Genomic DNA, 12,394 nt, shown 5'->3' on the forward strand with positions numbered 1-12,394 from the left:
TTGATACACCAACTATCAGCGTCTGCCATCCGAAAGAAGCATGGACCAAGGCCCAATCTGGAGGTGATAATGAAGACACAGCCAAGAAACACGCATGCTCTAAAAAGGCAGACCCAAGGAGGGGCCATGCAAAACAGTTCCTGGAATATGGAAATTAGTTCATGGAAAAATATGAATATTCAACAGACTGATACAACAGAAAGGGTATTTAAAGAAAGCCTGTGAAATAGCAGTTTGTGGACTTGGCTAAATGCCAAGTCACCCGGCCGGCCGTACTTTGCTTTTTTTCCTTATCTCCTAATTGTCTTATCTTTTATTAAAACCTATTTCTTAAAATCTACCAAAAAGTGAATCTCGTTTTTCACAATTCATATGTAACATGCTAGAGGTTAAAGGAGAATGGGAGTGAGTGAGGGGCGCGCGTGCCTTTGGGATCTATCCCGCATCGAGCCCAGCGCTGAATAAATCACATACCTACTTTAAAACTCACTTTGTCTCTGAGTTTTAGAGTCTTTCTGCGTGTCAAGAGTGTACTACCCAGCGCCCGGGTTATGCCGCGGCGGGCACCGGCTGTCCAGCCCCTATTCCCCTCCGCTCTGAGCGTTGGATTAACCGTCCTCCACAGCCCAGGGTAATGATTAGTAACAGTCAATAACAGCCGGCACCACCTGCACTCCCTGAGGCTGAGGGGGCCGCATCCCTGAGGGTCTCCGTCCACAGCTCCAGCCCAGTGAGGAGCTCCTCCCGTCCGCAGCACTTTCCGGTCGTACCCCTCCCGCCTGCCACTACCACATCCTCCGCTGACATCAGCCTGCGCCGCCATATTGGAGGAGAAATCACCTCCGCCAGCTCAGCCGCAACAGGCGGGGAATGTCGGCTCCCACCGCCACTGCCTCCGCCTCTCCTGCCTCGGCCGAATCCCGCTCCCCATGATTTCCCCTGGCCGGCCGCTGCCCCGGTGCGGGTAGGGCGGAAGCAGGAGCGGCTTGCCGTCTCTTCTTTTTCCTCCCTCCTGATCTGTCGCCAAGTTCCTCTCCCCGTGGCAGGCCTTTGACCTTCCACCGCCTCCAGCCATGACTTCCTTGACCCAGCGTAACTCCGGGCTGGTGCAGCGCCGGACAGAGGCCTCCCGCAACGCCAACGCAGCCGCCAAGGAGCGGGAGGCAGGAGGCGGCCCTGAAGAACAAAGCCTCCAGGACGAGCCCGGCGACCATGAGAAGGGCGACTCTAAGGAAACACGCCTCACCCTCATGGAAGAGGTGCTGCTCCTGGGCCTCAAGGACCGTGAGGTGCGGCCGGGCGCGCTGAGTACGGGGTGGCTGACGGGATACCGCTTATTCGGGGGCTTATGGAGGTTGTTGATGGGGAAGGGGAACGTAAGTGACGCTAGGGCGCGGGTGGGATGGGAGCAAAGATGCTGCTGGGTGAGCGTTGCTGTAGGTTTGGGGCAGAGGCGTTGTGAGGGACGGTGGACTGTTATGTAGCTTAGGGGTAGGGGCGCGTGCTGGAACAGGCTCAGGATTTAGGATGAGGTGAGGAAGGTGATTGGATGTTGAGCGGAAGGAAACCTGTCGGAGATTTTGGATTGCCCTTTGAATGCAGGGTTTGCAGAGGGGCTCTAATATTTGTAGCATCTCAAGGAAGGCAGAGTAGGGCTTGGAGGAGGAGGACCTGGAGCCTCTGATTGCGTTGGTAGTTTACTTAGAGGCCCTGGTTAGACCCTTAATCTTTTTCTACTCCTCTACTTACCTGTAACTCTAATGTGGAAGGCTTATGTACTCATATGTATTTTGTCAGACACAACTTTATGGTGCTTATGGGGTTCTCAGGTGCTTTAGTATGTTTAGTGGCTCTTTTTAATAAGACTTTCCAGATTACTGTTGTGTTAAAAATGTCTTTAACTTTGGGGAGATACATTTCACAAAAAATGGGCCTTGAATAATGAGAAGTTTGTCAAAATGAGGAAATGGCATTATTATGTAATTCTGCAATTTTACTGAATTTATAGCTTAATTAGGTGACATGAAACTGTTAATAACAGTCATTGAGGAAGGTATATTTCTACCAGTGTGCTGGATTTTTTGTTTCATTTGAAAGAGGTAATCAATATAAAAAGCATGCACACTACAGAAAATCCTGTCAGTTGTCTGATGCAATGTATGATGAAGTATAATATACCTTTATTTATGTATTATGAGTTTTGTTAAGCAACCTCCTCTTTTTTTTGTGAGAAATAAACTAATGAAGCAGTTCATTGATTTGGGTGGAAGTCTCCTAAAACTGTTTGTGAGTGCAGAATAATGGGGGGAAAGCTGCCTAGTTGTGTTTGACTCTACACTGCATCTAAAATAGATTTGATGGTTGATAAAGAATTGGTTAAAGAGTAATTTTCCTAAACATTTGTTTTTTAATGCATGTTTGTATATCTGTAATATACTTGCCACAATAACATATTTTATTTCTCCTTTGGATTGTGTATTTTGGGCCATATTCCTGTAATCACTTTTTTTTTTTCAGTTGGTCCTTGCCATGGCATCCTAATAAAGTCAGTAGATATTCAGTGTTGTGTTCTTCCATCTGTTGAATCTGAAGGCTTGTGTGTATGCACATTTCTCTTTCTACATACCTGAATAGCTGCATGAAAGTAAGTTAAGCATGACAAGACAGATATCTGTCAGGATTACCTAGGAGGTCTTGCCTTGAGGAAGGTGGGATAGACTGGATGATCATTCAGCCCTTTTTTTTCCTCCCCATGAGTGTGTGCTAAATCTGAATTTTGTAGGCATTAGGCTGTAAAGATTTCAAGGTAAGGTACAATCTGTCTGCCTAGAAAGAATATACGGTGCAAGTATACCTAGTATATCCAACATTTGGCCTAAAAATCCAGCTTTGCATTGGTGTGCATCAAAATTGTAAATCATCCAATGTTGCTAAGTGCAACAGTGGAAACACTGCAGATGATCTAATATTTATTTGCATGCAAAAAGTAGCTAAGTGATTACAGTGGCATATATATTCGTGACTCCCTTGAGATTTTGCAGTTGAGATGTCAGACAAAAAGGATGATAATGTCTCTAGGGTAGAGATCTTATGTGCACAAACCTCAGCATGCACCATGATTCATTGGGGTTTGTACTTTGGTTTTGTGTCTGACTGTACTTTTTTTCTAACATTATGTAAACGGCTTTGTCTCAATGAGTTAAAATCTCCATGATTTAAATTTTAAAATAAAACTATAGATTAATTTTCAAAGATTTTTTTTTTGTTCTCTGTTGTTCTAATGATAAGTTAGCAAAACTTAGGTACTTTATGCATCTGGAAATGCTTTTAATAAAATTTTTACTTATGATAAAATTTATTTCCCGTGAAATTTGTGTGAGATCTTGTCATGACAGCAAGCAGAGAAAAGTAATATAGGCTCTGGAAAGTATAATTGTGAAACTACATGAAGTGTAAGGGAAAGGCAAAAGAAAGCCAGTAAATTTAAAGCTGATAATGTTCTTCCTTTTTATTGCAATGGGATAAAATAATTAGTGTTGAGTTTAAAATAAATAAGTAAAATAGTCTGACTTAGCCTAAGAACGTTTCCCTAAAAATAGCATTTTTTCTCAGAAAAATCACTGAGAACTGCATTGATAACTTAGTTTTGAGGGTCTTTTTTGCTAATTTCACTTCCAATATTAAACATTGGTGAATATGGCTTAGCACTATGTAAATTCTATTAAAGAAACCCTGCATGTAAGGACCTGCCATTAATAATTTTTAAGTGTAGATTGCAGAACCTTTACTCATAGGAGAGAGAATTTCAGGCAGGTTTAGACAGTGATGAATTGATTACATCAGTGTTTCTAGGACACTGTTATATATTTATGTGAATCCTGTTTTCAGGATAGAGGAATGGTTGTAACAACCACAAACAAAAGTTTTGTGTTGTTGCTGCAGTATGGGTGCAGTCATGCAGTCATCATGGGAATGTCCAGCTGCCCCAAAACAAACACAGCAGACCTCAATCCCATTCTCAATGCTTGAACAGAATTAACTTTTTTTTTTTTTTCATTTGGACTAATTAAAGGGTAGTTTATGTATGTGGGCTGGTTGCCCTTTTTTTTTTTTTTTTTTTTTTTTAACCAGTGATTCTTCCATTTGTATCTTCTGTGTATATATAACTATTTCTGTATTTCAAGATCAAGATAGGTTTTAAGGGGTATGTGCTAAAATATATTCATGACAGATTTGGTGTCCTTAGGGGAACAGAAGCACTAGAACAAAAGAAGCATCTATAATTTATTTGGAAACCCTTCAGAAACATGACTGGGAAAGGGAATCATGTTCCTCTATTTAGAATAGAGCAATACTCTGTTGCTATAGGAATAAAAAATACTTACTGAAAAAAAATACTTTGCTGTGTTAGGTTAAAAATATTGCAGTAGGACCAGTCAAAGCCATAGTAAAAGGGAAGCTATTCTGTAGAATTACTGAAGCTTCTGAGGTCACCTCTCCCAAAAGAATGAAGTGGTAAATATTGTTAGCTGATTTACAAGTGACAGCTGAGATGGATACAGGTCCCTTTTTTCATTACAGTTCTTCCAGACATCTTGTAACTCAGTTCCATAGAAAACTGAGGGATTGCTAGATTCTCTGTAACTGTCACTCCATTTAAGTTTTTTATACATGTAGAGGAGTTTATGGTTGATTTGTTGTTTGTTTTTTTTTTGTGTGTGTTTTTGGTTTGGGTTTTTTTTTTTTTTTTTGAGTTCTCATTCAGTACAAGTTGGGAATCTATTAAAATACAGTAATACAAACAGCTGATCTTGTCCTCTAAACAATGTGCCACAGCTAAGGAAATTGAAGCACCTATAGAGACACAATACCTTCTTCTGTAGTTCAGGCAATTATATTCAATAAGATAAAATACTTATTTGATCTGTAACTAATTTCTTATTTGCTGAAAGAAAACTCACATAAGGTACACTGAAATAATTGCCATATACTGTAGTCTGCTGCAACAGTAAATATTTCTAATTTCATTTACACTTTCATTGGTGAAAATTAAAATGTCCTTTGTGAGAGTGAAGTAATGTTAATTCACTTCAGTACAGAAATTCTCTTGGACCTTAGCTACTCATGTTTGGCTTTTAGAAACTTCATTTACTGTTGAAGATTTAGTGTTACAGCATAGTTTCTTGTCATGTGAAGGTCTCTAGTTTATGATACTTTTCATTGTATTGAAATATGTTATTAGGGAGCTAGTTTGCCTGCTTCAGATGTGCTGTTTGTGTTGATTAGATTTATGCTAAAATGTAGTTTCTTTATTCTTACAAAATCAGAGTAGCTGGATTTCTTACTTAATTTTATATTTTAATCCTAAAGAGACTTTTTGGAAAGGTGAAATAGGAATTTTCAAAACCTTCAAAATACGAGTGGTATTTTCCTTAATTTTAAGATTTGCCTTTGTGAAATTCATATTAGGATTCCAAAGTCTGTGATTTTTTTTGCCTATGTAACAAACAAGTTTTCAGAAGGCATCTTTGTATCTTTTTTTTTCTCTCTTCCTCCTCTCTTCCCTCTCTCCCCTTAAAAAAAGTTTCAGCAACAGCCTGAATGTCGACTCAAAAACTCCCAAGTGTTTTTTTTAAATTTCTGAGACATATGAGTGAAGCATGAAGAGGCATCTACTGGGAATTTGCATTTCAGTTGAAGAATGATGTATGAATGTGTTAAAACTTTGGCAAAGGCATGCTTTATCTCCAATTGTAAAACCATTTAGGTTGGAAAAGCCTTCTAAGATCATAGAGTCCAACTGTTAAACTAACACTGCCAAGTCCACCACTAAAGCATGTCTCTAAGTCCCACATCTACATGTCTTTTAAATACCTCCAGGGATGGTGATTTGACCACTTCCCATGGCAAAATGTTCAGGTCCTAATAACAACAAAATGAAAATTTTTCTCTTTTGTATTATAGGCCTTTTTGGTCCTTTTTTAAATTTCATGTCCATACCTAAATTACAGGCTAGCAGAAGGTAGGAGGTATGTGCTACAAGATGCAGTGAAGTGCCTCTTTACTGTGCTGCTGAGTAAATCCTGCTTTTGTGCTCTTTGGAGAACAACATGCTGATTTGGAAGCAGCACGTTGGATACAAGTTGACTTTGTGTTGAAATGGTGTTTATATTTCATGGTTCTGTATGCAGCTAATGTGGTTATCTAGCATGGCTAATCTGTAATCTATATTATCTATTCATGGATAACTGAGTATAATGTAGTCCTTTCATGTCAAGCTGTCTAGTGTAAGACAAAGGCAAAAACAATGTTAAAGCCTTTTTAGTGATACTTCTCAGTATTTTTAAGCACTCCTAAAAAACCAAAGCTGTAACCTTTTCTTCTCCTTTAGCAAGCTGTTTTATAAAACATTTTGCATGAAGTATAGCTGAGAAAGTATTGCTGTTAATTGCTAGAAGTAGAACTAAAAGTTAACATCATTTTATGTTAAAGTGATGTTATTTTAGGTGTTCTTTGATCCTAAAGTAGTTGAAGTACTGCAGCATTTATCTCAGTTACTTAAACTTCACAGTAACAGGCCACCTTTGCAATGCTAAGTTGACCAGGCTGTTACGGATAGTATATTCAAGAACGACTTTGCTACTCACAGAGCAAATAAATACTAGAGCACATAATAATTTCTGTTTTTCATTACTGGGGAAATCATAGAGTGGTTTTAGTTGAAAGGGACATCCAAAAGTCATTTCATCCAACCCTCCTGCAATGAGCAGGGACATCTACAAGATCAGGTTGCTCAGAACCTTGTCCAGCCCGACCTTAAATGTTTCCAGGGATGGGGCAGCTATCATCTCTCTGGACAACCTATGCCAGTGTTTCACCACCCTCATCATAAAAAAAATCTTCTATCTAGTTTCTTATTTCTTCCTTATAGTCTTTCTTATATCTACTGTCTTTTAGTTTAAAACCATTACCCCTTGTCCTATTGCAACAGACCCTACTAAAAAGTTTATCCCCACATTTTTTATAAGCCCCCTTTAAGTACTGAAAGGTCACAATGAGGTCTTCCTGGAGTTTTCTCCAGGCTGAACAACCCCAACTCTCTCAGGAGAGTCTTCACAGGAGAGGTGCTCCAGCCCTCTGATCATCTTCATGGCCCTCCTCTTGATCTGATCCAACAGGCCCATGTCTTTTCTGTGCTGAGGACTCCAGATGGGGTCTCATGAGAACAGAGTAGGGGGGAGAATCATCTCCTTCAACCTGCTGGCCACACTGCTTTTGATGCAGCCAAAAAAGTAAAGAAAGAAAAAAATATTAGTCTGTTCATCATGTGCCACTTTTAACTGTTTTTTTTTCCAGTTTGCAAACAGGTCTTGGATCAATTTCAGTAATTTATTTTCTTTCCTTTCAGAAATATCCATAAAATGTTACTGCAGGATGATTTCACATACACATATCAGACATTAAAAACATTATTTTGTTTTCTGTTTGTGATGAATCATTAGGATAATAAAATAGTATGTCTTGTAAGCTAGATCTCTGTAATTGGAGAGCTGTTAAACACTCATAGGTCTTTAACTATTTGTGGATGTTACAGGATTTATGAATCACAACAGGAAATTAGACCATCAAGCTTTTTGCATATCTTTCTGATGCTGAATGTTCTTTTAAACACTTGTTAGTGCCCTGGTTCTGGCCAGGACACAGTTAATTTTTTGCAGCAGTCAGGATGGATACAGCCAGGACCTTCAGGTTATTTAATACCACCTCATGCCATGCACAGGGGGGAAGGAGTAGAGTGGGTACCCTTCTGATTTGGCCAGGGTATGTGGAGTCCTGGTCCCCCCGTGAGCAATCATGTGTGAATCATTCGCTTATCTTGTACACTCTGCTATTAGTATTGTTGCTGTTACTGTTGGTTTTCTTCTCTCATTGCTGTTTCTGGTAAATTGTTCTTATCTCAACCTGTGATCTTTGTCTTTTTATGTCTCTAATTCTCCTCGGGGGGGGGAGGGGAGAGTGGGGAGTGATCAAGTGAGTCAGAGTGGGTTCAAAACAAATTTGATCTAAGCATTTGTTGTATTAGGTCACAATGTTGCTTGATCTTTTCATTTGGGTATGGTACCTAACCCTGTATATATTCCTGTATGTGCTCCTCATGGTGCTCTTTTTCAGAGCAGGGAGAGGGAACAGGATTACTTTGTTGCTGTACTGTGGGATATCAGTTTATGGCATAACATCAAGGGCAATGGGGGTAATTTGTGATGTGTATTCAGTTTTGTTCTTCTGCCCTGGTCTTGGCTGCTATACCTCTGGAGATCCATTAATAATCATACCCAGCCTGTGGGGGGAACAGGGGAGAATGATTTTTCCAAGCCTTTCACCCCCTTCTCCTTCAGGCCTGTTACAGTAGCTTTTCAGAATTTTGAATTCCCTCTGGATGTTAAGGAAAGCATGTTCTTGTTGTTAAGTGTGCCAGGTCTCCTCAGTGTGGTCCACACCATGTTTACAGTCAGAGATTTCTAGGGAGGTTTTTCAGAGATCTGCCCCAAGGGTGGATAGTCATGAGTGGCATGGAATGTGAGAAGAAATGGGGCAGCTTTCAAAGGAGTATTCTGCTCCAATGGTTTGGAGGTTCACCCCTGAAAAAATACAGGACTCTGATAAAGTGGAAGAATATTTCAAAGAAAATCACTGTGGCAGTTCCAGAGAGGGGCAACATATTGCAGTGTGCTGGGCCCTGCCTACTACTGATTGGACACTGCTTGTCATTAGATGGCACCCTCAAGGGGAGAGGAAGGAAAGCAGATCTACATGCATTGTGTCCACACAAACTGCAACTGGACCAGAGGGACAACCCATGCCAGTAACAGTCGCCCCTATAGAGAAGAAATCCAAGAGTAAATCAGTTCACGTAGTGAGTCACGAGGAGGAAGTAGGGCCCTCACAACAGAAGGAAGAGGCAGGGCCAGAGATAATCATCCAATCCCTATTCCTGGGTGAGCTGTGAGATATGTGAAAAGATTTCAGCTGCCATCTGGGTGAGCCCCTGGTGACCTGGCTGCTCTGATGTTGGGATAGTGTAGCCCACAGTTGGAAACTAGAGGGTAATAAAGCCAAACAACTGGGATCCCTGTCCAGGGATGCAGGCATTGACGAGGGGTTTGTGAATAAGATTAGAAATCCTCAGCCTCTGGAGGCAACTCCTGTCAAGTGTGAGGGGAAAGTATCTTTTCCAGGACAATCTATCAGTGCACCAAGGCAAGTGGAACACCATGGAGAAAGGTACCCTGTACCTGAGAGAATTAACTGTGTTAGACATACTCTATAAGGATTCAAGTAACAAGCAGTCCCCTATAGATTCAGATGAAGTCCAGTGTACACAACTGATGTGATGGAAGTTCCTGCAGAGCAGAGCACACCATCATCGTATACCAAGTCATAGGCAGTGATGTCATGGAAGGAAGGAGAACAAACGGTGGATAATTTGGTTGTCCAACTCCAGCAGTACAAAGAAAGTCTCTCTTTTCCCCTTTGAGCCTGTGTCTTGTCCATGGGAAGACTGTCAAAGGACCTCCAGCAATTTAAATAGGAAATGTCCCATGCCCCGCCAGTACAGACCAATGTCTCTGCTATTGGGAGCAAGTGCCTCCCTGCTTGAGAGAGGATCCATACGACAAAGTAACCTGTGATTTTGACCTGCGTGACCATGGAGAGAGTATGTCCTGAAGTAACTTTATAATGCACGTATCCCCGATCATCTTTTCTGTTTGTGCTGTATAGTGAATTCTGTGCTATTAGAACTAGTTCTGAGAGCGAAGCAAGAAAAAAAGAAGCGCGGTTTGTTTTGAAAACAGCGTTCACTCCTCTACATTTTTTCTTGCAACAGTGTTATTCATCTGAGGCATGGACAGCAGCAAGACAGAAATCTTTTTTTGCTTTAATTAGTTTAGCTAGCTGAGGCAGAGAAGCTTCCTGGACTGTTTTGTTTTGTTTTTTTTTTTTTTTTTTCTTGAGACTGTTTAAACCTGCTCTAGACTGAAAAACCCAGAGTGTTGCAGATATTGGCATTGGGGTTTGAGCTACCCAGCCTGGGCCCCAGTGCAGGCCTGTGGGGCCTGTGGTGCAGCAGAAAAATTATGTTAATGTGTGCACATGGAATAGTGGGTTTCTAGGTGTAGTTTTGTGACGTGAACAGTTCAGCCACCTCAAGAATAAGATAAATAGTGTTTGTTTGCATTCCTTTTATGACCTGTAATTGTAAATTATCCTGGAGTGTATGAAACCCACCATTTGAGAGAGAATAAATGGAGAACATTATGCTTAACCACATTGGCTTGACGTACGTTGCTCTTTTCCAACCTACTATAATTCAGAGCCTTCTGTCAACACCAGAGGAGCACTGGGGAGCTGGCACCTGCGGCCCACTGGGGCCTGGACCGACAGAGAGATTGATAAAAGACTGAGCGAGTTAAGCTACACCCATGGCAAGAACTTTCTCAATTTACCATCTCACTCCAAAACAAGAAGTTTTATTTCATAGTATTCATTTTTTATGCTTGTAGGAACTTTGTTAAATAAATAATTTTTTCTACTTTTCTCAAAAAAAGTTATTTTCCCAGACTGACTGAAAAAGGGACTGTTTGAGTTTGCTCTCCAGAGGAACCCTATGTCAAGGGTTTTCTCCCAAATTTGCCCTGAACCATGACAGGGTATGAGGAAATGGGATGGAAAACCCACCTGTGCTCTAGGAGCATGGGTATGTGAGTTGAAAGGAAGAACAACCACTGCAGGAAATTCTTTAAGAATAAATGCTGCTTCAGTTTCCAGTGGGCAGGTCCTCAGACAGAATAGGAGGGCTGATGTTGCTTCTGATCCTCTTGAAGGGACCTCCAGGTCATATTTACAGGAAGTGAGTAATGAGTACTATGACCAGGAATAGGGGGGTCCTGCCTCCATGCAGGTGGAGAAAAGGGACAAATGGATCTACTAGACTGTGTGGACCTGATGGTCTGGCATATGAGACCCATAAGAGTAAGGCTTTAGTTGACACTGTCACACAATGTATCCTGATGCCATTGAGATATGTAGAATATGGCAGAATCCATCTGTTTCTGGGGTGACAGGGATACCAACAGCTGACTACTGGAAGCCAAAGTGAGCCTGACTCAGAACAAATGGCAAAAACACTCTACTGTGACTGGCCCAGAGGCCTCAGGCATCCATGGCATAGATTACCTCAGGAGAGGGTATTTCAAGGACTCAAAAGGGCACCATTGGGCTTTTGGGATAGCTGTTGGGGAGACGAAGGGAATTAGACAGCTGAATACCTTGCCTGATCTCTCAGATGACCCTTCTGCTATTGGTCTGCTGAGGGCTGAAGAATGATGGGTAGTGATCGCTACCACAATAGTGTACTGTCAACAATACCACACCAGCCAGGACTTGACTTGGGGATATTAACTGAATTTATAAAAATAAAATCAGAGCAGGATAATGAGAAGTAAAACAAATCTTAAAAACCCCTTGCCCTGACTTCTCCTTCCTTCCTGGGCTTAATTTTATTCCTGATTTTCTAGCTCCTCCCACCCCAGAAGCACAAGGAAACAGGGAATTGGGGTTACATAACCTTTTGTTTCTGTTGCTGCTTCCTCTCCAGGGAGAGAAGTCACAGAATCACAGAATCACAGAATCAACTAGGCTGGAAAAGACCTTTGAGATCACCAAGTCCAACCTATGACCTACACCACCTTGTCAACTAAATCATGGCACTAAGGAACACATTCAGTCTTTTCTTAAACACCTTCTATGGACAGTGACTCCACCACCTCCCTGGTCAGCCCATTCCGATGCCAAATCACTTTCTGTGAAGAACTTCTTCCTAATGTTCAACCTAAACCTCCCTGGGCACAGCTTAAGATTGTGTCCTCCTGTCCTTTTGCTGGTTGCCTGAGGAAAAGACACTGAGCCTTACCTGGCTACAAGCTCCTTTCAGGGAGTTGTAGAGAGTGATAAGGTACTTCCCCTGCTCCAACGTGGGGTCCCTCCCTTGGGAAGCAGTCTTCTATGAACTTCTCCAACATGAGTCATTCCCACGAACTACAGTTCTTCATGAACTGCTGCAACATGGATCCCTTTCCACAGTGCCATCCTTCAGGCACAGCCTGCTCCAGCATGGGTCCTGCACAGGGTCACAAGTCCTGCCAGCACCCTGCTCCAGCATGGGCTTTCCATGGGGTCACAGTCTCCTTCAGGCATCCACCTGCTCCGGCATGGGTCTCCTCCATAGGCTACAGGTGGATCTCTGCATCTCCATGACCTCCATGGGGTGGAGGGGCACAGCTGCTTCACCATGGTCTTCACCACAGGCTACAGGGGAATCTCAGCTCTTGCACCT

The 12,394-nt window shown here is 41.8% G+C and overlaps 1 protein-coding gene across 1 annotated transcript in view; it reads left to right on the forward strand.

Annotated features, from left to right (window-relative positions):
* The first annotated feature begins 801 nt into the window (after positions 1–801).
* LOC136373338 (Golgi phosphoprotein 3-like) overlaps positions 802–12,394 on the forward strand; it is a 110,516-nt gene continuing 98,923 nt past the window's right edge. The window contains exon 1 of the mRNA XM_066338245.1: positions 802–1,289. Coding sequence (XP_066194342.1) covers positions 1,074–1,289 — 216 coding nt within the window. The 5' untranslated portion in view covers positions 802–1,073. The remainder of the gene's footprint in view (positions 1,290–12,394) is intronic.

Source organism: Sylvia atricapilla, chromosome W (genome assembly GCF_009819655.1).
Source record: "Sylvia atricapilla isolate bSylAtr1 chromosome W, bSylAtr1.pri, whole genome shotgun sequence".
Lineage (NCBI taxonomy): Eukaryota > Metazoa > Chordata > Aves > Passeriformes > Sylviidae > Sylvia > Sylvia atricapilla.